Source organism: Xenia sp. Carnegie-2017, unplaced genomic scaffold (genome assembly GCF_021976095.1).
Source record: "Xenia sp. Carnegie-2017 unplaced genomic scaffold, XeniaSp_v1 HiC_scaffold_25, whole genome shotgun sequence".
NCBI lineage: Eukaryota > Metazoa > Cnidaria > Anthozoa > Malacalcyonacea > Xeniidae > Xenia > Xenia sp. Carnegie-2017.
In genome coordinates, this window is record NW_025813488.1 from 7306302 (window position 1) to 7331931 (window position 25630).

Consider the following 25630-nt stretch of genomic DNA (forward strand, 5'->3'; position numbering starts at 1 on the left):
TGAGCTGTTTGTATGCACGTATAAATGTATATAGAAATGAACTATTTATACCAGTATAGCTAAATTACGGACGAGAGACTTGAACAATTGCTCTCCGAACGTTTATATAACCACAACTTTCCCTTGGCGATGACACGTATTACAATCTCATTCAAATATGATGGACTTTTTGTGAAATTCCCAAAAAGGCATATCGTATACATTATCTTGATTTACGAGGAATTTCAACAATAGCTCTAACATGTTAACTTCGAGGGATCAGAGCTATCAAACATCATATTGATACCGTTAATCGACCCGTGGTTACAGTTATCAGTTAAAGGTTTGGATAAGGTATTCAACTTTTATAAGGGAACAACAATTCTTATTCGCCTGTCAACCTCTCTTTGAAACTGGAAAACACTATTGTTATGTCCAGAAATACATTACACGAGACTTGACCATGTATACTATAGTATATATATATGTATGATATTGTGTCTAATATACCCCTATCGAAACAATAGTGTTCAATATCAACAAAGACTGTGCAATATATATTTATACAACATGAACAATATATATAGCTATATGTATAATTCAAGTGATAACGATTGTCATATTGCTGCGTATGTTTTCATGCCTAAGCAATTTTCAGGCAACAACTTATAAATACATTCACAACATACATACATACATACATTCACAACATACATACATACATACATACATACATACACGCATATAGGTTTGAGCACTCTGGTAACTCTACAATACAATCCATACAATGTCTAACCGTACATCCTGTGTCCCAAGTGCAGGAGTCACCATTGCACTGTGGTGATAGCCAGGAAGGCACATTGTATATACACCTTGTATACATACATACATACATATATACATGCATACACGCATATAGGTTTGAGCACTCTGGTGACTCTACAATATAATCCATAATGTACAATACATTACGTACATACATGTATTCACTGAGGATGTATTTTAACAACTGTTTTTCACTTTTGTCGCGTTATTTTCAATTCATTTTTGTTTTTTAGGTCATTCTTGTATCAGTAAATAGAGTAATTTTGCGAGTTCCTTTACTCCTGGATCTCGAAATTTCGTGAAGAACGATTAAATAGTGTTCAATTGAAGAAAGAAGTCTTGATTGATTACATCCTCGTATTAACGTCGCTAAAACACAGGTTGAGCGACTGAAAAGTAGGGAGATGAAATTCTAAGAAAAAGAATGGAATTCGAGAGCCAAGTTTTGCTGATATTCCACTTTGCAACCTAGACAAACAAGTTCGCAGTATACTCAAGTTAACACTTTATGGCAAAGAGTCTTACGTAAAAGGTGGTTTAAAACGAGACAGCCTTTATCATGAGATGGCCTTAACAGAGTTGTTCCCACTGAAAAAAAAACATAAAAAGGATGGAAGCAGTTTGTTGAGGTATTTATAGTGTTTTGTGGTCAAAATTTATCTACATAACAATAAACGACGTGAAGAACATTGATTCTGATAATGTAAATTGTCCATTTTTTTAATTTATTCCAAAACATCATCAATTATTGGACGGTAATCTTGTTCTTTTAATATAGCACCAACTTGCACACACTCGGTAATCCATGTTTCTGTTACAATGTGCGCGAAACGTGTTCTCCTGTGCATTATCTGTTGAATGACTGGTACCCTCGAGAAATCCCTATAGAAAAGAAAATATCATATGAAAAAGCTACATCTGAAGTTGTTTATCTCTTCTTCGTGATTTCCTTCCATACCGCGGGCTCGTGATCACGTGACTGACTTCTTCGTCAAAAGTGTCACTTATATGTCCACCATAATAACGTAGCACATATGTCTGCACGTGAAGGCTACTGCTGGGTAGGCGCTATTAAAGGTATTTATATAATGATAAAAAGACGTTATGACGCTCCTCCGAGTATATTGAGTCTAACCGTGTGTGGATCACCAATTGTCGAGTATCTATCCACGTAAAATCTGAAAAAAAAACATGGCGTCAGTCATGTAATCATCTTTATTGTTAATGATTTTGGTGTTTTAGTGAGTCACCTGTATGATCTAAAGAGACCTAGGGTTGAGTTGGTGATGTATCTCTCTTCCACTTCAATTATGTCATTTCTTGTCAACTTCACTACGTTTTGCTACAAGCACAATGCAAAAACATTGGATTGGATGATTTTTCCACATGATTTCATTTTCAAAATTGAACTAAAGGTGAACCTACTCTTTCATCTAATTTTTTAAAAATTTCCTTCAAAGTTTCAACGTTCAAGTCTTTGGTGAAACTGTCACCGTTCTCATCGTACTCAAGAGAAAACTTCTCTATTGTCTTCGATGACATGTGGATCATGTGACATGGTAACCATGGCACCATCTGCTTGCGTTCCTGTTCAATGAAGAGTTAAATGATATCGTCTCCTAGCAAATACTCTAGAGTCGAAGTTACGATAAGCGATGGTGTTTAGTATAGAAATAAGTCTTACTAAACTTTCCAACAACCAAGATGCATTAACAATGTCATATATCGTTTGTCTGTGGAGAGATTCAAGAACAATTGTCGAAATGTTATGGCATTTCTTTCTAACGATGTTGTGTTGCAACCAATTAATCAACTCACTTAATTATGTTAGTCACTCTGACGTTGCTCTTGTGAGCGATGACGCAATGCGTGTCTTTGCCAGGATTTTGAACAACCTTTCCACCATTCTTAGTTGATAAACATAAACACGTTGAGCATTCATCGAAGAGGGAGAGGAAGAACGTTTCATTTACCTCTAAAATCTTTCCCTCCAGTTCTACTTTGCCACAATCTGGTGGACCATTCACAATGTAAAATTCCTTGCCTTCAAATATCCGAGATTTCTATGTAAAAACAAAAATGCACTTACAGGTCCGAGGTTAATAAGTATATTCGATTAGTACACATGCTGTCAAAAAGAACTGCTGCTCACAGACACAAAGTATGATTTCATTGGGTAACATCTGGACAAAGTGCAAAAACATTAGATATTAGATACACAACATCAAATAACAGTAGCTATATTTAATGACTAATGGAGCCTCTTCTTGCTTTAGTTACAGCCTTGCATCAGTTAGAAATGCCGTCTATTAAGTAAATCAATCTTTGATAATTATCACCATCAGACATTACTAGACAAAACCGTAGCAGTTCTTTTTGACTGCCAGTGTATCTCAACAATAAATGTGTTCGATTTAACGGCAAGATTGGGAGATGTGGATTTGGCAAGAACCGCTCGTTTTGCCTTTCTGTCAAAAGAATTAACAATTAATACTAGTTAAATGTGTTCTTTCACATTATCCAACTACCTCTTCTACATTACTCGTGTTGGCAGCTGCAAAATGTTTGGCAACTTTTAGCGGGCTCTCGATTCGTGTCACTATTCTCTTATTCTTCTTCGTGACATGTTCGTCACTGGTCGTGGCGTGTTGATACGTCAGTTTGCCTTTTGCAATCGTTCGTATTCTCTCAAGTTCGTTAATGTCCAGACACTCATTCCAGGTTTTGTCATCGCGGATTTTCTCAACGCGAGGAAAACGTAACGTTTGACCTGTTTTGTAACTAGAGTTTGCAAAATGAATCTAAGTTGTAGCAGTGCTTACAAAAAGACTGAGAAAGTGCAATGGAATGTAAGGAAGTTGTACTGAACTTGTCAGAGGGAACAATTTCTGCGGCTTTAACTTGAACTATTTTAGAATTCCGCGGTTCTATCCAAACATCAGGTTTCTCCTGAATGAGAAAAGGATCGTGAGGGACTTTAAGGAGCATTTCGTGAACAAATGAATTCCATCAAAATGTCACCTTGAAACCGTTTGTGAACTCTATCATCGTGGGAGGTTTCTTTGCATCAAATTTTCTCCAGTAAGGATCTAAATGATGAGACAGATCTTTCAGTTCTTTATTTGTATATCCCGAACCAACCTACGGACAAAGCAAAACTGAGATAATATTCTCCCAAATCTTGTCAGAATATCGTCGTGACGACAGAAGAAAATGAAAACACACATAGTGAAAGTTATAAAACTACATACTTTACAAAATGAGTAAAACTTTGCTGCTTCTTCGTCGTGTATCGATGAAGGACAAGATACACCACATAAAAAATGAGAAATCATTCCGCCACGTGACTTGTGAAGAAAAAGGGAAAATCATTAATCAATTTCATTAATATCGTTTATAATAGTTGAAGCAACGACTGTCATAAGTAACATACCCCGCTACCAAAGTATCCTCCAATTATAATAACATCCAACTTAAAAATGAGAATCACAGAAACTTTATTAGAAAGCACCACAACAGTTTAGTGAAGTTGTAATGAGACGAATGGACTAAAAGCACCAGGAACGACAACTTAATCGCGATGTCTGAAGACATATATGATCGCTACCATTGCTAGCCTGTGATTACTCATGCTTCAAACAATCAAATTTCAAGAAACAAAGTTTTTGAGTCTGACGCGAGAAATTGATCGCTCTTTACTAATCACATACAAAAGTATACGAATTATCATTTCAAGTGTCTCGAGTTCACTGAATTAGACACGAGCAATGTCGAATGAACAGATAAAAATGCAAATACCTCATCTGCCAAACCGTTAACATATTCGGGTTTAATTTTCAACCATCCACTTCCTTTAAAACAATGAAGAATAAAAATTTAACGACCAGCTGACCAATTGTACTAGCATAAGCCTCTTTATAAGCCAATCATATGTTTCCGTTACCAGTTAAAGGATGTAATGGTAGTTTAGGAGGTACCTTTATTATATGATTAACCCACCGTTTCTAATATTTGGTTGATATATCGATGATGGTGACTTGATTAGCAAACCTTCTTCGTACTTGTCAACAGCATTGTTTAATGCTACAATAACATCTTGTCTACAAGAATATTTTTATCAATCAAAATCTTTAAGACTCTACTTTACAGACTATTGTTAATGAAGGAAGTTATTGTCGTACCTCTTCGACGCTTGCTCACGCTGGACGCGTTCTATTCTACCAGGAACTGCTGTGAATATCCTATGTAAGAAAATAAGTACGTTTATACTTGTGTTACATACGTACTCCTCTCTCCCGTCAAAAAATCACAGCCTGTAGGATCAGATGTTTGTATCCTATTTTTCATTCTTTATCATTCAAGGCTTTATTTAAGGTCCATTATACTTCGTACAGTTTTGACCGTTTTCCAATCACAGTTTAGACTGTATTACATATGCAATGTAAACTTACTTCTCTAGGTTTTGTAGTCGTTCTTTGAGAGGAAGACTAGCTATACTTTTACCATTCACAAATATAACATCGAAAACGACGAAACATGGATGAAGACCTGAGAATCGAAAAAGAATGAATGAAAAAATTTCATTGTTATGAAAACAAAGACTTTTTTATTCACCTGCATTCGATGAATACGTCTTAGCACTTTTAAAATCAATGTTCTCTCCTTTTGATCTGCAGATGAATAATAATTTGATATATTTAAAAGAATGAAGAAAGACAGCTAAGTGTCATTTCTGGTAGAAAGAAACAAAGAGGAGTTTTTCCGCCACATGTAGTGTAAGACATAAGAAGATTTACGTGACACAGTACAGGAATTTTGCTTTGTTCGACGCATCGAAAGCCATCATCTCTCCGTCAAGGATGCAAGATTTTACTTTACTGAAATCATACACAAAAATATCACAGTCACATTGAAACATAAGAATTACTGACATGAGATGTGAAGGACATTTTACTTCTAAAGAACTAAGTCACGTGTGTCTTGTCGCATCGAGGATCAAAAAACGTGGTTGCTGAATTATGGCCTGAGGCATAGTGTTGTGATTAGCTTTATGCCAATGCGCGAGCAACATAATTTTCGTGTTAAAAAATGTGAAGCCGAGGTGTAATCTTCCGCCAGTACCTGGGAAAACAGTCCGCAATGAAGGGGGTAAGGTATCCTTCCTTCGGTGAAGCTCCAAAGGTTGCAGTATAATCATTAGATCTGAAATTTTTACTCTGATAAAATTTTTAAATAACAACGAAATACTTTCACGTGATTTATGATGAACGAACCCTCGGGAGAAATACTTGAACGTGTTCTCTTCACGATGAAGCATGAATCTTTCACCGTCAAGTTTCGTTTCAATGTAAAACTCATCTACATTCATCAATTTTTCCACCTACATCATGACGTTTAACATTACATCATATTTTATGAACTGAAGACGAAGAGGTTTATTGGAGTAGTTGTGAACAAAAAAGTTGTACCTCGTCAATGGCCGCACGCTGTCCTAACATCGGTTTGAATGCTGAAAACAATTTTATATCCGTATCGCTTGTTCTCACCGTGGGGTCTCGCAAATCTTCACACACCTTATTAACAAAAATCGTCAACATTAGTGTTTCTGTGGAAAAACGTACTATAACCTTCCTTTTTACCTTCGACAATGAGCTACAAACGTTATACAATTCCATTGCATCTGGGTGAAAAACATCGAATACACTTTTGTCGCTGATGCCTCCTTTTAGTTCCTAAATGATTCGACTCTTAATCAATAACACAGCTATAAATTGAATGATTTAGTAAAACGTTTTTGACTTCAATGGTTACCTTCAAAATGATCCGAATCAACCATTTCTAAAATTAAAAACAAGTCAAAAGTATTCCTTATTGTAACTATATCATTTATGTAGTTACCTGTTCAAGAGCACTAGTATTTCTCAAAAGACTCTGCAAGGCATTTCTCATTTCGGATTTTTTACGCTCACTATTTCCCATTGCCAATTTAGTTAGTAGATCGTTGACTTGCTTGATATTTAGACTGTAATGAAAAGCGTTGCGTGAAGATTGATCCAAATAGAATTGGTGCAACGCATTACATTATACCTTCCTTTCTCCGGACATCTGTTCACTAAGACAAAATAAGCGACAGTTGCGAAGTCGCCAGCATTCTTAAAAAATTCAAGACTATCCTTTATTTGCACTTTCGTTTTGGCTAAGTTTTTTTTTACCAAAACACTTACCTTGCTGGCATGGTTAGGTGCCTTGTAATTGAGTAGCTTTTTAGCGTCCATGCTTTCTTTCCCAATGCTCAGGATTTCGATGTAGTGCTTTGCTAATGCAACCTAATCAAAAACAGTCATACAACATGTTGATGAAAAACTTTTGAAAGAAATGTTGCGTTTTTGATATAAAAACGGGGGAGGGGGGGAGGTGTGTAATAAACTTTGTATTCGTGTGATTTTACTATTTCATTGTGATTTAGAACATGTGCATGGGTTTTTGCTGCTTTTCTCTGAAGAAACTTGATAACGTTTTTTTTAAAAAAGAAAATTTTCACACTACTGGGAAGGTTCGAGAGCTTTTTTTTAGCCGTAGCTGACCTATGATTGAGCAAGCATGACTGTGATGTAAATAATCTGCATCAGTTCAGTGTATACTTCTTTCACTTAAAGTTTGTGTTATTGAGTTGTCAATACTTCAAGCGTTCATTCATTTACGGTAAATAATATATAACTTTTGTCAAATATTTTTATCATCAAATTCAATAGCGATAGCCACTTGTTATCCAATCCAATCAAACAACAATATTACAGTAGAGAAGGCTGAGAAGGACGGTTAGGATAGAGAAATTTTAGCATATGAACAAAGTAAGCGAAAAAATAAACTTTAACAACCATCTAAAAATCTGTGTACTGGGATATGCACGTAACGGTGTACTAACTGATACCAGTATAGAGTGTTATACAGTGATAATATTACTCGTCGTAAAAGATTTTAAGACTGATTTCGTACATAAACGAATTGTTAACCGAAACTTGCCTCCTTCAAGCCATACGCGGGCCGTTCTTTGTCAAATTGAGGCAAGAGTAATCTCATTGCAGGAAAAAATGAATCCTCCTGTCATGAAACAAGAAGTACGACATTGCAATGCTGTATGAGTATATTATTTAAAGTTAAATCAAATGATATAATGCTAATACTGTTTGAGTATTTCCGTGTATTTTATGGTGAGTATCACGCCAAGAGGCTATAAAAGAGTTCAGCATATTCTTTTTCTTGTCTGTTCCTTTGATTTCGTGAATCTTCTCTAGGAGCATACAAATATCGCGAAAAGGAACTTGAAGCGCCACTTCTAATTTGGACGCCATGTTTACTTGATCGGGTCAACAAATCTGAGTCTGCGTTATATACACGTCAGCGGCATCCCGATCAATGTATATAATGCAATGTGGAGTTTTTATTTATTGTATATAGTAGGCCTTTTTCTCTTCGTTACATTGCTATTGGAGCTGTAAACCTTAACAATTTACATAGCTCTTTGAATATTTTTATGATAACGAAACGGAGATATTTTTCACTTGGTGCAGCTCACTGGTCGAGCTCAAAGTAGTAGAGGCGTAATTATAATGACGTCATAATAAAGTCTTGGAAAGATATAAGAAAATGACGGCAGCAAAAAGTAGACTGCAGATTTCTAAACGAAATTTTGAAAGGCAATGGGAAGCATGTGTAGCTGCAATGGATCAAGGTTAAGTAATAGTGTCTTTCCAACAAATATGACATCACCCTATAAGTTGAGAAATTCAGATCTGGCGTTATATCGACGATATCGGAAGAAGGACGATGTTGACAATGGAAAAGTTTCAAGGAAAGCAAAAAGTAAGCATATTAGTGATTTCAAGTATGTTTTTTTATGCCACCATTACTATTGATACAGTATAGTTACGTTTATATTGTTATGGATTATGCACAATGGTGTTATTTGCTTGATAAAAAGTTGAATACCCCTAGTTTTTAAGTGCAGTATGTGTCAGAAAACTGCATGATGGTGGAATATCGTTTGATAAACACTTTAAATGATTTTCGTTCTTTTATTCTCGAAAAAATTCAATATGATCCTTTGCATATTGCAGCGTCATCGAAGGGTGAGCCAGAAAACGCCATGAAGAAAGATGTTGAAAATGACATGCTGCGATGGAAGTCCTCGATTGCTTTATACAATCACGTTTTACCAAGAACTATGACATTTGACAGAAAAAGACATTTATCAATGCGTGGAAAATATACTAAAATTGCACAAGTGATGAATTTAAAAGGCATTATTTACGAGAAGAAAGATGACAAGCACAAGGCGGAAGTTCCCCCTTTCCAGAGTATTATTAAACGGCTCAAAGCAGTACCAAAGAAAAAAATCAAGAAAAGTAGGAGTAGCGAGATGCGTAGCAAGGGTCTCGGACCTGTTTCCACCCGCATCTCTGACGATGCTGTTAAGAAAAATTGGGTTGAGAAAAATAGGAAAATAAAACTAAAAGAGACAAAAATACATCCTCCGTCTCATGTAAACGTTCCAAAGACCAAATGCAGCCATGGAATAGTCTCGAAGCCAACTGGAATTGAAGGTGTAGTTTGTTGAATGAGATTTAGTTTAGATAGTGGTATTAGTTGTTTCATTTATTTGAAATAGTTTCTATTCATTATATACTGATTATTTTTATAAGGGCTTTGAAAATTGCAGATTCGTCTTATTACATAGGGCACTCGGTGTTATAGATAATAATATTACATCGTTCCTTCATCCCTTCCAATTTTGACGGGCTTTTCACCAACCTTGCCTAATAGTTACTTTTTTTAGAATCAAAGGAATCTATGAAATTGTCAAGGTCCGGAAAATCGTCAATTGTCTCGACTGTATGGATTGACGAAGATTTTGAAAATGATGTGCTGTGCTATACGAAAGAAAAAGTCGAACCAGGACAAATTGAACCTCGAAATTACTATTTGCCTTCTGTACGTCCTCTCATAAAAGAGAAGAAACAGAGAACGGTATCCACGAAGATTGATCCTGCGATCTCTGATCCAGCTGTGTATAACTTGGGTGTGTTTTTATCAGCTGCTAAAGAAGACACGAGTGAACTCGAACATACTTCCTGGTTTTGGCAACGTCAAAATCACGAGATAGAGTGTAACATAGATATTCCTCTCTATGAAGAGGACGCGTTTTAAGGCATTCGTGCAACTTGTAAAAATTAGCTAGTAAAAAGTACAAACTGTCGTTTAGTAAATACATATGTAAGCTGTCATTTACTCGAGACAGACATTATGACGTGGAATCGTAATTTCATGGGCATATTTGGTTATCGTTTGCAACTGGAATTCATATCAACATTTTTCAGTGGCAAAATGTATGTTAAACCAAATGGTAAACTTTTTGTGCTGTTGAATCTTTGAATCAAAAATTGTTTGCAGAGAGATGAGATTCCTCATTTCTCTAAGATAGCATTGCGCAACTCGAACGGCTGCAACACCGGCATGGCATCTGTTCATTAAAAAAACAACTTCATTCAATGAGAAAAAGACGTAATGTAAATGAAGCGTAGAGGTATTTAAGCAACGAAAATCTCAAGAAAATGTATCGTTTTCGACAATTTCGTTTACTTGTATGGAAGAATTTTCTTCTCCAGGTATGATATAACGAGCCTGTTGTTTTCAACGACCTTTCTTAAGTTGTAGTAGACTTATCCGCGAAATGAGGAAAAATTTGCATATCATATTACGTTATTCAACCAACTAGTCGCTCACTTTAAACTCTCCTTAATGTTTTAAATGCTGTATTTCTTGTGTTAGACTTAGACTTGACATAAGATACAGAGTATATGATTTTCGTTCTTTTTTGGTCTATAAAACCAAAACTGAGCCTGGATGCTAAAGCATAGATAGCTCGGATGATTCAAATAGTTGCAAACTTGCACTTTCATTCGACGAAAATACGCAGAATTTTTTTCATAAATTTTTTGCCGTTATTTATTCTTTTGAGGCTTACTAAATGGATGAACATATGTCAAAACACCTGGTGTATTTTAGATACGACGTCCCATTGGAACGATATTTGAAATTTTACTGCCTGTTTTCTTCGTTGCCATCTTGATTTTAGCAAGGTAAAAGGCGAAGTATTTCTGTTGTGAACTCTGGATAAATAGCATGTTTTCTTACCATGTTTCTTTGATATAATTCAAGATTAAAGATTTTTAAAGTTATTAAGTGAATGCAAAGCAGGTGACAAGCAGCATTTGTGTGTTCATAAATGCTACTCTGCATTTTAACTAAACAAAGACTGAAGTTTTATGAATGGATAATTTTGCCTATTATATTAGCCTATGCTTATGACTAACTGAAATATAGTGACTGAAAATGCAACAAATTGGCCAAACTGGAAAGTTAGTCCCGGAATTCACCCTTGCACACTTGCAATGCTTATAAATGTTTGACATTGTTTTCTGACAGGGTTGCATTGAAAACAAAAGATAAATGCTTTGGTAAGATATTTGAAAAGGATTTATATTTGAGAATAACTCTCGGACATGAAATGATGTTAGGACATGAAATAAAGCATTGTATTAAGCTAATGTTGCTTTGAAATTGTCATATTTCAAAATTACCAAGGCTATATCATTGTGTCATGTTTGTTTATCTTACAGTAAATTTTGAACCATCCTTGGCAAACAATAATAAGCCTGGGACATTTCAACAAAGTGTCAAGTCCCGTGCTAATGAACAAAATAAAAATATTCGGCAGAGAGAACTAAAGTCTTTGAATGTGAGCAATGCTCTCATTGCCCATTATCCGTCTACCCCAGCAAGTAAGAATTTTAACAATATGTCTTTTTTTTGCAATGATAATGTAAAACATTGAATGATTGGTTGCACTGGCTTACTGTATCAAATCCTGAGTAGTTCATAAAGAAAAAGTGAAAAATAAAAGTAAGAAATAGCATTGCTATTGTTAGTGAAATTCATTGGATTATTTTGAGAATCTGAGCAATGGAGAGGAACCATTACAAAGTGAGAACAAATTGCAGTTGGTTTAGTTTACTGTCCTTGATTTGCAACTGTCTGCAGAAATAATATGTCCATGATGAAAATTTAAAATGTGTACACTGAAATGCACCTAATGTTCAAGAGATCAAACTAAAAGAGTGACATAATTAATACGCAGTAGCAAGGAAATTGTGAGGATAATTTATGCACTTTAGTATGTCTTACCATGGTAACTATTGACTGTGGCATAGCCATCTTGCAAGTTTTGGTCCTACCATGTAAATTTCAGTATTCCTTTCATTAGAAATCTATTACTTTTACAGTGAGTGTGAACAAAGAAAAATTTCCATAGCATGAGCAAATTTGCAGGCTAGCTATGCCAGTGATTATTATAAAGATCTTTGTGAAAGATGTATGGAAATATATTTTGTCATTTAATTTGATATGTATTAGCTAATGCACTCATGGAGAAAGTTGGGAAACTGATGAATATCAGTGTAGCAACAAGAAAATGGACAACAAAAAAAGAAATGGAAAATCATGTTTCGGAGATGGAGAGCAAATATTATGGAGGTGTGTTAAATAATTTTTACAAACACTCTTTGAAGTCTTTCATTTCTTGTGTCGTTATTGTGTTGATTCTTGACCACATGACCAACTGTCATCACATATGTAATAAGAGACTATTTTTATCATACAGCTGTTGAATTTCTGGGTAATGAAAAAGCTTACAATCACTCAACACTTCCTAAAGACTTGAAGTATGCCATCAGACTGCCTGCTCAACGATGGCTCAATGATCGGACATATCCATTTTTTCGTGAACGAGAGCCCCGCAGCAGTGAAGAAAGGTATATGTTGGTCAAGGGATGATCAACTAGTACATTCTAAGAAGTTTTTCATTGGGAGGGGTCGTTTTTATTGGTAAGGGGAGTGTGGAAGTGTTTATCTTTGGAGGGGGAGGTAGTGGTTTGTATTTATTGGAAGGGAAGAGAGTGGGATGTATATTGTGTCAAGTGATCCACGTTTTTTCGTTGAAATGTCAAACTGAATTTTTCTATCTTCAATGTTAATTTAGCCTTTACGCGAGTCGTTTTATCTTTCTTCAATATGCTTTGGATGCTTCTATTGTGCAGACTGTCAAAGGTTCTTCGTTGCCTTATAAGTTCATACTGGAGGTATCTTCAACAATTTGACCAAAATCCTTTGAAGCATAAGACGTAATGAAATTGTTTTTTCTTTTTTTTCTACAGCAATTTCCATATCCTAAGTATCGTGACGATTCTTTCAACTCGGTTGTGGCTGGATTTCTTCCGCTCTTATTCACCTTTGCTTTCATATACACGGCGATGATGATAGTGAAGGTGAGAAACGATTAATGAACTTTCGAATGTAAACATTGACAGGCAAGCCTAGGGGGTTTTTAGAAAACCGCCTTTGAAGAAAAGAGGAAACAACATATTAGAGTTGGACGGAACATTGCACTCCGTCATTATTGCACTTATTAACTTATTTTACTGAAATTTAACCTTTTCGGGACTGGAATTAATTTGGTTTCTTCTCATCTCAACGTGACTCCGCTTTTAAAGTACAAATTTGTGAATAAAGTTAAATCTTAACGTGAATTCGTGTATGGTTGTGTACACGATAGCAGTCTCTTGATGGCAACGTTTTTTCCACTTTATTCCAAAACCATCGTCTGAGTATCAGAACAAGAATCGTGTTTTTTATGTGTGCATAACTGAGTCAGTGTTCATGTTATGATTATCTGAAGATAACTTTGAGAAAAAGTTCAAACTTGTTTTGGTGTTTTAAAAAATAGTTATAACACGATCATATTCAGTGTGACACCAAACTAAGGACGTAGCTGGGGGGAGCAAAGTGACACCATACTAAGGACGTAGCCGGGGGGGAGCAAAGAGATAATACCTCCTTTTTCCACGACAATTTCAAATTGGCAGCTATAAGTTGCTTTTTTCGTCGTTCTCTTCCCTTTCTCCCCTGTTGAAACTGTGCAGGTAATCAATTCACTAAGATGAAATTTTGCCATACACACAGCCATCAGTTTATTGTGTAGAAGTTTTATTAAATGAGAATGAATATATAGTTTTGAAGTGCCAACGATAAAGCTTTTATTTATAGGAGCTTGTACATGAGAAACAATGTCGATTGAAAGAATCCATGAAGATAATGGGATTGTCAAACTGGATACATTGGCTTGCTTGGTTTACTAAATCATTCTTGTTTTTACTCATTTCTGTTTGCCTCATAACGGCTTTAATAAAGGTAGATATAATGTTTTACATCTACGTTATCCTGAAGTAAAGTCAACATTCGACTTGTATAAAGCAATTGAAACAATATTTTTCCCATACGAGAATATTTCCACTTTATTTCAGTTTTATAATTACTTTGAAATACAGTCGAAGTTGTGCTTTAAAATCGTGTATCTTGAAGTTGGGCTTTTTCGTGTTTACTTAAAACCTCTTTCAACTTTTATTTAGGCTGCAAAAATCATGGAAAATTCTGATGGTTCTGTTGTGTTTGTGTTTTTCTTGTTGTACGCTATGACGAGTATCATCTTTTGTTTCTGTATGAGGTATGTTTGTGCATGTTATGACAACGAGAATGTAAAATATAAAACAACACGAAAAATCCTCAACTATCCCATGATGTTCAGTCAGGTAAGGTGGAAAACATAATGGCTGTAAGGAGGGTGGGGTGTAGGTGGGACTGCAGCACTCTGACTGTGTTTTACGAATTTTATTGTACACTAAAATGAATTTCTCAATAACTGGGGTAAAAGATCCTTATAACATTGGTTCGTTTTATCATAAGAGCGAAAGTCAGTAAAGTTTGTTTGCAGATCAATGTGATGACGCATGAAAATTAACGATAGCCAGAAGTAAGAATTTAATTTATGTTTTCAACGACCAAATCATCTTTTTCTTTGCACTTTTAGCGTCTTTTTCCACAATGCCGTTTTGTCAATGTTGTTGTCCGGTGCAATCTGGTTTATCACCTATGTGCCTTTCGCCGTCGTTTCCAATGAAAACACGTATGACGGTCTCAGTTCGTAAGTATTATTTATCATTATTTATCATTATTTATCATTATTTATCATTACTTATCGTTACTTATCGTTACTTATCGTTACTTATCATATTCACTTATTTATCTTATGTATTCATCTGGTGCTTTGCTGTTGATAGCAGTAAGATTACTTAGAGTCTCTTATTATTTGAATTCTTGAAAGGATCATGTTTCATATTGGGAGTCGTTGAATGTAATATTTTGCTTGAGTTTCGTTTTTTCGAGGCATCATGTGATTTCGAGAGAGATGATTGGTACATTCATCTGTCAAGTATAGGAAATACACCTTCTCTATACCAAGCAATATTGTTTTTGAGCTGAACTTCACAAGAGACATTTTACTTTAGGTCATCTAAGTATGGAATCTGTTTATTGGTAAACAGTTGTGTGGGGATTGGTTCCAAGGTGTTCTCTAAGTACGAGGAACGTGGTGTAGGAGTACAATGGAGTAATATTGCTCTCTCTCCTTCTGCTGATGATAACTTTACCATGGCCCAAGTGTTTCTTATGTTCATTGTACAAATGATCTTTTATGGTATTATTGCTTGGTAAGTCTACTACTTTCACTTTGGTTTTCAAAACATTTAGATATTTATGTATTTAATAGCAAATTCCCGCAGACAAGAATAAATATAAGTGAGAACGATTAAACTACATTTGCACTGAGTTTTTTTAGTCTTGGTACGTTCCCTGCAAAAACAATAAGAGTTCTCAAGTAATGAAACGTTATTGTCTGCTTACTTTACAAAGCAAATAAAATTTTGTTACTGTATATTTTTAAACATGTTAACTTTTCCTCAAAGGTACGTTGAAGCAGTTATCCCTGGCGAATATGGAATTCCTGAAAAACCGTGGTTTTTCCTTACTAAATCCTATTGGTTTGGAATATCGACTAGTAAAGTGGACGATAGTCAAGAACTTGCTGTAAGGAAATCGTCACAATTTTCATCGTTTATACGCTTTTAATTCTTTATGTTATATGCTACAACCTTACATGACGAAAGAAGCCGAGTTTCAGGTCAATTGTATTTTCTATTCAGCCTTCAATGAATCTTCATGTTAAGAGCGCTGATTATGAAGAAGAGCCAACTGATTTGGAAATCGGTGTATCCATTTGTAATTTGAAAAAAGTTTTCCGGGTAATGTATTTCCGCCTTTAAAACTGTTATCTGTAATGTTACCATCTTTGCTCATACATAGACTTGAATAAACGACGAAATTTTACGTGGACTTATTTTTAGAGCTCGTTGGGTGAGAAAGTAGCTGTTGATGATCTGTCTTTTAATATGTTTAAAGGACAAATTACTTCATTGTTGGGTCATAATGGCGCTGGTAAGTAAACAAACAATCAGAGTTGTACAATGTACTTGTTTGTATTTGTACGTGGGTCCGAAGTAGTCAAACACCATATCAATAGTTCTCAAACCAGACCAAGCATAAGCCTTACTTTTATAGACACTAAATCTGGCGTAACATTCAAGCGTATTTTTCTCAACTACAAAGACAGAATTTTATTTAAAGCACGCTAAGCTCAGAGGCGTAAGGAGTTGAAATATTCAATAAAGAGAAATTGCACATGAAAGCTATTTACATATATCTCTATATTACATGACTGATTCGTTATATTTCCAAACTTTGCTTATAATGAACATTCTTGCTGAAAAAATAACTCAAATGTGTTATATGTAAGATAAATGATATTTTTCATCCTTATTGCTTTTTGAATGACATTTTTTAGTGTTGTTACCTAATTGTTTTGTTATCTTTACAGGTAAAACGACAACAATGTCCATTCTTACTGGTCTCTTTACTCCATCTTCTGGAACTGCGTATGTCAATGGTTATAGCATTCTCACTGACATGGATCGCATTCGCGAGAGTCTTGGCCTATGTCCTCAACATAATGTTCTTTTTGATAAGCTCACTGTCAGGGAGCATTTGAAGTTTTTTATTAATCTTAAGGTTTGTGTTACTCAGGTTTTTGGTGTTGTTGTAGAGTGTTAGGTGCGTATTATTATAATACTTGTGGGAATAGAGGAATTTTCAATGAAGTGTTTCATCAATTTGATGTGTATATTTTTGTTATATATTAATGTGTCAGTTTGCAAGAAACAAATATTGAATTTTTATTATTATTATATATGTGATTTAAAATTACTCGAATTCCTATATTAATGACATGTTTGTTACGAATTTTAGGGTAAATTTGGAGTTGAAGCAAATGAAGAAATTGAAAGGATGATCAATGATATTCAGCTTGCGGATAAAGCCCATTGGCAAAGTAGATATCTCTCTGGTGGAATGAAACGTAAACTTAGGTTAGCATTAAACTCATTCTTTTGCTTTCTACATAAAAATTCCCCGTCCATTTTCTGTTTCCTTGTCGTTATATAGCTGTGCAATCGCTTTGATTGGTGGATCTGAGATTGTGTTTCTTGATGAGCCTACTTCTGGTATGGATCCTTACGCTCGCAGGGCAACATGGGATCTACTGTTGAAGTACAAGGCTGGCCGTACCATTATTTTAACGACTCATTTCATGTAAGAAAAAACAAAGTGCTTCTGTTTAAGTTATGGTGTGCTATAGTAAAATTTGGGATAGATTTCCCATGAAATATCATTCGGGTTACGCTATCTTTTGAACACAAAGTTTAAGGATCTTTAGTCTATATTGTGCATTTTTCTAGGGACGAAGCCGATTTTCTTGGTGAACGAATTGCGATTATGGCAGACGGTCAGTTAAGATGTTGTGGTAGCTCCTTGTTTTTGAAGAGCAGGTCGAGTATTTTATTGAACTTATACAACCAAATTACGAATTTTCCTCTCTACAAATGACGATGTACAAGCAATCAAAAAGTGCTCAGTCTTTGTCGAGTAATGTGGGCCAGTGGCGGATCCAGGGGCGATCCGAATACATCACTGAAAATATATTTCTATTTTGAATACTTTAGAGTGAATCCTATTTTGAGTATTTTAGTTTTAAAAATTCTTTTGAAATTTTCAACCAACAGCGCTGTTAAAAAGTCTTTTGAATTTAAAATGATCTTCTATATTTTGACTTAGCCTAGATCCGCTACTGATGTTGGCTATAGTGATGATTATCATGTATACCAAAGATTGATTTACTCAACAGACAGCATGTTTCACTAATGAAATGCTGTAACTTAAGTCCATTTGTCGTTAAATATACTGTTATTTTTTATTGTTTTACTTTTTAGCACTTTGGCTCAATGTTAACCTATTAAACTGTTTTTTTGCCGGCGATTAGTACTTTTTGAATGCCTGTGTGTATTTTTAGAGGGTTCTTATGTTGATAATTAGATATAGGGAAGGATACCGGTTGGCGTTGATGAAATTAACCGAGTGTAATTCAATGTGTACTTTGGTTGATATTTAGGTATGGTGTTGGATACCGGTTGACCTTAGTGAAGGCTGCTGAGTGTAATGTAACTGATACGGCTAGTCTGGTATATAATCATGTTGCTGATGCTTTTCAAGTGAGCGATGTGGGTGCAGAACTTGCGTTTGTTTTACCAAGTCAAAGTTCGACAGGATTTGAGAAGTTGTTTCAGACGCTTGAACGTGAGATTTTTATTTTTGGTTTGAGCTTATAGGCAGTGTATCAATTGCTAATTTCTTTATTGTGTTCCTTTTATTATTGTAGAAGAGAAGGATGAATTGGGCATTAGCAGTTTTGGCGTCTCCGTCACAACTCTCGAAGATGTGTTCATAAAAGTTGGAGAAGGACTGGAACAAACTGTTGACAACCAGTAAGTATTTATATTGGTATATATTGTTCATGATCTATTTACTCGAATTTAGTTTAATCTTTTTAAACAGTGTATTTGTTCTGTCATAAATAAATATGTGACCTTTATTGTTTATGTTGTATGTTCGTGATTTTTTTAGGCGTAAAGAGAATAAGTCAAAAAGCTTTGAAACACTAGTTGATCCTTCACTAAAACTTGATCATTCTGGTAAAATGTGTTGTAATTCATTGTATTTTTTTGATGAACTTGTTCTCATACGTACTGATGGCTTTCTTCTCTATGTTAATACTGTAGAACTCTTGACTGGTGTTTCACTCAAGATTCATCAATTCAAAGCAATGTTCATGAAAAGGTTTCTCCATTCCAAACGAAACAAGAGTGCGGTTTTGACGCAACTTTTTCTTCCGTTGTTGATGACAATCCTGGGTTTGACCATCGCCAAAGTCGTTGAACCAATCAAAGACGAACCTTCGCGAAAGCTCAGCCTCGCCAAGTTAAGCGTTGATAACAAAGATACGAAATCGCTGTTTGCAAATTTCTATCCATCGAAAACAATTTCTTTTCAAGTAAGTGTACATTTTTTTTACCTATATGCAGAGAATTAAATTAAGGTTTCTGTATCATAAACAGTGATTGGTCGATTTATAGTCAGTGTCCCTTAGTTAAGCATTCTACAACAGGACTTGTTGGAAATTGAGTCAGGAAGGAGAAATGTTTACTACATAAATCTTCATGTGTATGCTTCATTCTATGACAGAACTTATTAGAAATTGAGTCAGAAGGGAGAAATGTTTACTACATAAATCTTCATGTGTATGCTTCATTCTATGACAGAACTTATTAGAAATTGAGTCAGAAGGGAGAAATATTTACTACATAAATCTTCATGTGTATGCTTCATTCTATGACAGAACCTGTTAGAAATTGAGTCAGAAGGGAGAAATGTTTACTACATAAATCTTCATGTGTATGCTTCATTCTATGACAGAACTTGTTAGAAATTGAGTCAGAAGGGAGAAATGTTTACTACATAAATCTTCATGTGTATGCTTCATTCTATGACAGAACTTGTTAGAAATTGAGTCATGAGGAAGAAATGTTTACTACATAAATCTTCATGTGTATTGCTTCATTTTGTGTAGGATGCCAAATCGTTTCTGGAAAAATATCAGAAGAACAAGGCTCGCAACATCAACGACGATCTTCGCAGAATGAGACAATTGAATAGTGGAAATAACATTTTTGTGAATAACATGAATAAATCAGCCTCACCAGATAATTGTTGCGAAATGGAATATCTGATCATAAACGAAGTTTGTAGAGATCAGGTGAGATAATTGAATGACTTATCGTCCATATTTTTCTTTCTACATTTTTTCATTAGCGTTAAATGTCTTTAAAGCTCATATAGTTTTTGAAGTATGGAATTGTAGGTTAAGTAATTTTGTTTGTCGTCTTGAGTAGCCGGATTCATTTCTAATTTGGGGGTCGTGTAGTTCCAAGAAACAAAATATTAAGTTTCAAAAGTTAATTGGATAGTTAAAATTGGCCCGTTTTAAAGGCATTTGAATGTTTTTAAGTATTTTGCCTGTTTTCGACTGAATGTCTTCTTTCGTTTAAGTTCATTGACAAAACAGCAACTTGCGTTCCAAAAGGATACCAACAATGTGAAAACGATTGTTGGAAGTAAGTGTATGTCATCTTATCTTAAACAAATGCCAAAAAATTTTCCAAAACTTATCAATTGTGTCTAGATTCAGAAATTCAAAACAGAGTTTATGTCCCCGAGATCTCGAAAATACAAACACTAAATCATGGAAAACGTATTTCGAGCAGTTTGTGCTGGAGAACAGTGATCCTAATAAATACTTCTTTGAAACAGTTGCTGGCTTTATGGTTCATCAACAAAGCAATGATAGTGAACCAACGTATATTGCCTGGTACAGCAACGAAGTATGTCGTATTGCCTTTATTGCCGTTTGATAAGATGGTGAAGCAAAATATTGCTTGAATGTTGCAGTCGTTTTACCATTATTTCATCCATGTTTATAGGGTCTTCACACGATCGCAGATACTTTAAACGTGATGAGTAACTTGATAATAAGGAATATTAGTGATAAGTACAACATCACTGCATACAACCATCCACTTCCATACAATACAGAGGGTAAGGTGAGTTGTATGAATTATGATATTTACAATAGTGAATGATCGTCCACTTCCATACAGTAGAGAGTGCAAGGTGAGTTACATGTAGTACTTATTGGATCAATGTATATACCGCTTGCCTCCAATCATTTACGATTATGTACATTAATGTATGATAATGAACAATTTCAGGCCGACAACGTGAACAATGATTTCTCGTCTCTTTTACTGGCTATCTTTATCAACTTTGGCATGTCTTTTCTCGTCGCAAGCTTTATCACGTTTTTAATTTATGAGCGAGAGTCAAAGGTGTTGGAATTTATAGAACACATTGATGTCATTTACTTGTTGTTTTTTATGTAAAAGATTAACTATTAATATTGTTTACCTTTTTTAGGCGAAACATATTCAGTTTATCAGCGGAGTGGATGTATTAAGTTTTTGGTCAGCGACATATCTATGGGACATGATCAACTACATGATACCAGCTACTGTTATTATTTTCATCATTGCCGCATTTGGAATCAATGCGTATTCAGATGTGGAAACCCTTGGCTCAATCTACTTCCTATTGGTGAGGCTGGTGATTTCTTGAGCTTTTTTTCTTTGATCTTTCATTATAACGTTTATATGCATGTAGTATTTTATTGCAGATTCTTCAAGGATTGGCAGCCATTCCGTTCGTCTACTGTCTCTCGTATATCTTCAAGACTCCTTTGGTTGGATATGCTCTTACTGTTCTAGTTCTTGCTTTTCTAAGTTTGGTGAGTAGTTGGTTATGCTCTTACTGTTGTAGTTTTCACTTTTCTAAGTTTGGTGAGTAGTTGGTTATGCTCTTACTGTTGTAGTTTTCACTTTTCTAAGTTTGGTGAGTAGTTGATTTTGCTCTTACTGTTGTAGTTCTCACTTTTCTAAGTTTGGTGAGTAGTTGGTTTTGCTCTTACTGTTGTAGTTCTTGCTTTTCTAAGTTTGGTGAATAGTTGGTTTTGCTCTTACTGTTGTAGTTCTTGCTTTTCTAAGTTTGGTGAGTAGTTGGTTTTGCTCTTACTGTTGTAGTTTTCACTTTTCTAAGTTTGGTGAGTAGTTGGTTATGCTCTTACTGTTGTAGTTCTTGCTTTTCTAAGTTTGGTGAGTAGTTGGTTTTGCTCTTACTGTTGTAGTTCTCACTTTTCTAAGTTTGGTGAGTAGTTGGTTATGCTCTTACTGTTGTAGTTCTTGCTTTTCTAAGTTTGGTGAGTAGTTGGTTTTGCTCTTACTGTTGTAGTTCTTGCTTTTCTAAGTTTGGTGAGTAGTTGGTTTTGCTCTTACTGTTGTAGTTCTTGCTTTTCTAAGTTTGGTGAGTAGTTGGTTTTGCTCTTACTGTTGTAGTTTTCACTTTTCTAAGTTTGGTGAGTAGTTGGTTATGCTCTTACTGTTGTAGTTCTTGCTTTTCTAAGTTTGGTGAGTAGTTGGTTTTGCTCTTACTGTTGTAGTTCTCACTTTTCTAAGTTTGGTGAGTAGTTGGTTTTGCTCTTACTGTTGTAGTTCTTGCTTTTCTAAGTTTGGTGAGTAGTTAGTTTTGCTCTTACTGTTGTAGTTCTCACTTTTCTAAGTTTGGTGAGTAGTTGGTTATGCTCTTACTGTTGTAGTTCTTGCTTTTCTAAGTTTGGTGAGTAGTTGGTTTTGCCCTTACTGTTGTAGTTCTTGCTTTTCTAAGTTTGGTGAGTAGTTGGTTTTGTTCTTACTGTTGTAGTTCTTGCTTTTCTAAGTTTGGTGAGTAGTTGGTTTTGCTCTTACTGTTGTAGTTCTCACTTTTCTAAGTTTGGTGAGTAGTTGGTTATGCTCTTACTGTGGTAGTTCTTGCTTTTCTAAGTTTGGTGAGTAGTTGGTTTTGCTCTTACTGTTGTAGTTCTCACTTTTCTAAGTTTGGTGAGTAGTTGGTTTTGCTCTTACTGTTGTAGTTCTCACTTTTCTAAGTTTGGTGAGTAGTTGGTTATGCTCTTACTGTTGTAGTTCTTGCTTTTCTAAGTTTGGTGAGTAGTTGGTTTTGCTCTTACTGTTGTAGTTTTCACTTTTCTAAGTTTGGTGAGTAGTTGGTTATGCTCTTACTGTTGTAGTTCTTGCTTTTCTAAGTTTGGTGAGTAGTTGGTTTTGCTCTTACTGTTGTAGTTCTTGCTTTTCTAAGTTTGGTGAGTAGTTGGTTATGCTCTTACTGTTGTAGTTCTTGCTTTTCTAAGTTTCGTGAGTATACAGAGATTGTTTTTCTTCATCACTTCCTCAACAAAATTCCAGACCAAATCTAAATGTATTTGAAATATTTACTTTATAATTATATCGACACGATGAAAATATTTGTTCATATTTCCTCATACATAGCTACGTACTATCTTTGCTAGGGTCTCCTGATTGCAGTTTTTATTTTGAACGCTTCAAATGAAGCAGGTGTCGCCGATACAATCAGTTCCATCGCCAAAATTTTGCCAACATATTCGTAAGTTTAACTTTTTGTAACATTAAGAAATAAACGAAAAATGTTGACCGTGGAATTTACAATAGAGCACTTATTATGATATGTTATGCTCAGTATTGCCAACTTTTGGATTTTTTCTGGAGATCTGGGGATTTCCAAAAGCCGCTGGGATTCTTTATTTATTGTTACTGCAAAAGTAATTATCGGGGAGGGGTGTTTAAGTTTTGTTTTAGAGAATTAAGTTTTAAGCTGATGTTTCCAAATGATCTCAAAAGCACCAGATTAATTTTGCTTTCAAAATAGACGACAAAATTTTTTAGTATAATCATGTTTCGACTTAGCATTAGGTCATCTTCAGTATAAAAATGAAGTGGAGTTTTTACAATATTGAGTACATAGTAGGATATATATGATACATAGGAATTTATTATCAGTTAAAGCATAGTTTCGATTTCATATTTTCAAAGTGATGAGCTGATTGTTGTTCTTTTTCATCAACGTGATTATCATCACGAAAATTCTAGGTATAAAAATTGTTAAATAGCATTTCAATGAAGTAGTCATATTTCCCATAAGATTCCCTTCGAATGTTAAAATATCTAAAATCAACATTGGTAAATTATCTTTCTTCGTCGATTTTCATCTTTGAGATACTACTGTATTGTCCTGTATTATATTGGAAAAGTGCATGTATAGGTAAAGAAATATTTTCTAGGGTTGTTTAAAGCTAATTGGTGATATGTAAAATGTACGCTAACGTACATATTTTTATTTAGTTCATATCATTATAGAGTTATTTGATGAAATGCAGTAAAATACCAAGCATTATATGAGCTGCTTTTTTATTTCTTTAGGTTTTCAAGTAGTTTTCTTGAAATTAACTTAAACTATGGCTTTAAGAAACAATGTACGGAATCTACGCAGTAAGTAATTGATTTATTGTGCAGGTAAACAATTGTGTTTCGTGTATGTTTTTGTGATTGTATTTGTGTCGATTTAGAGCTGCAACTTCGTGCAAAATGAAAGGAGTTAAGTATGCAGATCATACTTTAAATTGGGAATCCCATGGTGTTGGAAAACATTGTCTTTATTTGTTCCTTGAAAGTATTGTATACTTCATACTTTGTTTGCTGCTACAGGTTCGTCCGACGTTATGTAAACCACGCGATTAATCTCATGCAACATTTCTAATTTATAACTTCACCGTGATTACTTCATTACTTTATTAAGGTAAAGTTTTTTCTGAGCTCCCGTCGTCAAGATAAACTTACTAATGTTAACAGTGATGGTACACCTGAGGTACGTATGATAGATTGAATGATCATTTCATTGAAGAAGCTCTGCATCATATTCCATCTTTGTGCCTTCAAAGTGGTCAGTCTTTTTTATACAGTTATCTTTTTTAAGGATTCAGATGTTGAAGCAGAGAAAATTCGCATAAATAGTTTACCTGAAGAGCGTTTGAAACAAGAGGCTATTGTGTTGAAAAACCTGACAAAGGTAATTAATTGTTGGGCAATTTTAGATCTACATGCACTCCCCTTTTTCACTTCAGTAGCCTACATGTCCATTCTTCACTTCAGCAGCCTACATGCCCATTCTTCACTTCAGTAGCCTATATGCCCATTCTTCACTTTAGTAGCCTACATGTCCATTCTTTACTTCAGTAGCCTGCATGCCCATTCTTCACTTCAGTAGCCTACATGTCCATTCTTCACTTCAGTAGCCTATATGCCCATTCTTCACTTTAGTAGCCTACATGTCCATTCTTTACTTCAGTAGCCTACATGCCCATTCTTCACTTCAGTAGCCTATATGCCCATTCTTCACTTTAGTAGCCTACATGTCCATTCTTTACTTCAGTAGCCTGCATGCCCATTCTTCACTTCAGTAGCCTACTTTATCGTTCTTCACTTCAGTAGCCTACGTGTCCATTCTTCACTTCAGTAGCCTACATGCCCATTCTTCATTTCAGTAGCCTACGTGTCCATTCTTCACTTCAGTAGCCTACATGTCCATTCTTCACTTCAGTAGCCTACATGTCCATTCTTCACTTCAGTAGCCTACATGTCCATTCTTCACTTCAGTAGCCTACATGCTCATTCTTCACTTCAGTAGCCTACGTGTTCATTCTTCACTTAAGTAGCCTACATGCCCATTCTTCTCTTCAGTAGCCTACGTGTCCGTTCTTCACTTCAGTAGCCTACATGCCCATTCTTCTCTTCAGTAGCCTACGTGTCCGTTCTTCACTTCAGTAGCCTACATGCCCATTCTTCTCTTCAGTAGCCTACGTGTCCGTTCTTCACTTCAGTAGCCTACATGCCCATTCTTCACTTCAGTAGCCTGT

The 25630-nt window shown here is 35.1% G+C and overlaps 2 protein-coding genes and 1 long non-coding RNA gene across 8 annotated transcripts in view; 2 read left to right on the top strand and 1 right to left on the bottom strand.

Moving 5' to 3' along the window:
* LOC124452415 lies at positions 1 to 6733 on the top strand. Of its 5 annotated transcripts, XR_006950769.1 has the most exons (5): positions 1 to 333; positions 1038 to 1433; positions 1583 to 1881; positions 2047 to 5049; positions 5264 to 6733. It is a non-coding gene; the product is annotated as an uncharacterized LOC124452415 (long non-coding RNA). The 5 variants fall into 5 exon arrangements; XR_006950768.1 differs by having other exon boundaries at positions 51 to 333; positions 2047 to 6668; XR_006950770.1 differs by lacking the exon at positions 2047 to 5049 and having other exon boundaries at positions 51 to 333; positions 5264 to 6668.
* LOC124452414 (DNA ligase 4-like) lies at positions 1429 to 8187 on the bottom strand. 2 transcript variants are annotated; one of them, XM_047002946.1, is made up of 29 exons: positions 7989 to 8187; positions 7828 to 7905; positions 7029 to 7130; positions 6892 to 6956; positions 6703 to 6826; positions 6616 to 6642; positions 6444 to 6536; positions 6273 to 6377; positions 6078 to 6184; positions 5926 to 6006; positions 5613 to 5681; positions 5419 to 5474; positions 5256 to 5352; positions 4986 to 5045; positions 4804 to 4904; positions 4603 to 4655; positions 4238 to 4276; positions 4056 to 4151; positions 3826 to 3945; positions 3674 to 3753; positions 3333 to 3585; positions 2778 to 2867; positions 2623 to 2711; positions 2489 to 2537; positions 2230 to 2391; positions 2055 to 2146; positions 1940 to 1982; positions 1763 to 1872; positions 1429 to 1686 (listed from the first exon to the last, which is right to left on the bottom strand). In XM_047002946.1, the coding sequence occupies exons 1-29, from the start codon at positions 8154 to 8156 to the stop codon at positions 1530 to 1532; spliced, it is 2766 nt and encodes a 921-aa protein (XP_046858902.1). In that variant the 5' UTR covers positions 8157 to 8187; the 3' UTR covers positions 1429 to 1529. The 2 variants fall into 2 exon arrangements, with proteins under 2 accessions (XP_046858902.1, XP_046858901.1); XM_047002945.1 differs by having other exon boundaries at positions 2623 to 2867.
* The window catches only part of LOC124452413 (phospholipid-transporting ATPase ABCA3-like), a 21182-nt gene continuing 3694 nt past the window's right edge, over positions 8143 to 25630 (top strand). Inside the window, exons 1-37 of the mRNA XM_047002942.1 lie at positions 8143 to 8667; positions 8922 to 9407; positions 9641 to 10469; positions 10870 to 10943; positions 11290 to 11321; positions 11484 to 11645; positions 12277 to 12396; positions 12524 to 12674; positions 12902 to 13001; positions 13077 to 13187; positions 13966 to 14109; positions 14328 to 14422; positions 14786 to 14899; positions 15264 to 15464; positions 15720 to 15840; positions 15957 to 16055; positions 16158 to 16248; positions 16688 to 16878; positions 17116 to 17234; positions 17311 to 17457; positions 17604 to 17693; positions 18314 to 18498; positions 18581 to 18686; positions 18826 to 18893; positions 18981 to 19252; positions 19829 to 20014; positions 20308 to 20372; positions 20441 to 20639; positions 20739 to 20858; positions 21027 to 21143; positions 21232 to 21408; positions 21488 to 21598; positions 23210 to 23304; positions 24138 to 24206; positions 24284 to 24422; positions 24514 to 24582; positions 24691 to 24783. Of these exons, the coding sequence (XP_046858898.1) occupies positions 10416 to 10469; positions 10870 to 10943; positions 11290 to 11321; positions 11484 to 11645; positions 12277 to 12396; positions 12524 to 12674; positions 12902 to 13001; positions 13077 to 13187; positions 13966 to 14109; positions 14328 to 14422; positions 14786 to 14899; positions 15264 to 15464; positions 15720 to 15840; positions 15957 to 16055; positions 16158 to 16248; positions 16688 to 16878; positions 17116 to 17234; positions 17311 to 17457; positions 17604 to 17693; positions 18314 to 18498; positions 18581 to 18686; positions 18826 to 18893; positions 18981 to 19252; positions 19829 to 20014; positions 20308 to 20372; positions 20441 to 20639; positions 20739 to 20858; positions 21027 to 21143; positions 21232 to 21408; positions 21488 to 21598; positions 23210 to 23304; positions 24138 to 24206; positions 24284 to 24422; positions 24514 to 24582; positions 24691 to 24783 (4287 nt within the window). The 5' untranslated portion in view covers positions 8143 to 8667; positions 8922 to 9407; positions 9641 to 10415. The remainder of the gene's footprint in view (positions 8668 to 8921; positions 9408 to 9640; positions 10470 to 10869; positions 10944 to 11289; positions 11322 to 11483; positions 11646 to 12276; positions 12397 to 12523; positions 12675 to 12901; positions 13002 to 13076; positions 13188 to 13965; positions 14110 to 14327; positions 14423 to 14785; positions 14900 to 15263; positions 15465 to 15719; positions 15841 to 15956; positions 16056 to 16157; positions 16249 to 16687; positions 16879 to 17115; positions 17235 to 17310; positions 17458 to 17603; positions 17694 to 18313; positions 18499 to 18580; positions 18687 to 18825; positions 18894 to 18980; positions 19253 to 19828; positions 20015 to 20307; positions 20373 to 20440; positions 20640 to 20738; positions 20859 to 21026; positions 21144 to 21231; positions 21409 to 21487; positions 21599 to 23209; positions 23305 to 24137; positions 24207 to 24283; positions 24423 to 24513; positions 24583 to 24690; positions 24784 to 25630) is intronic.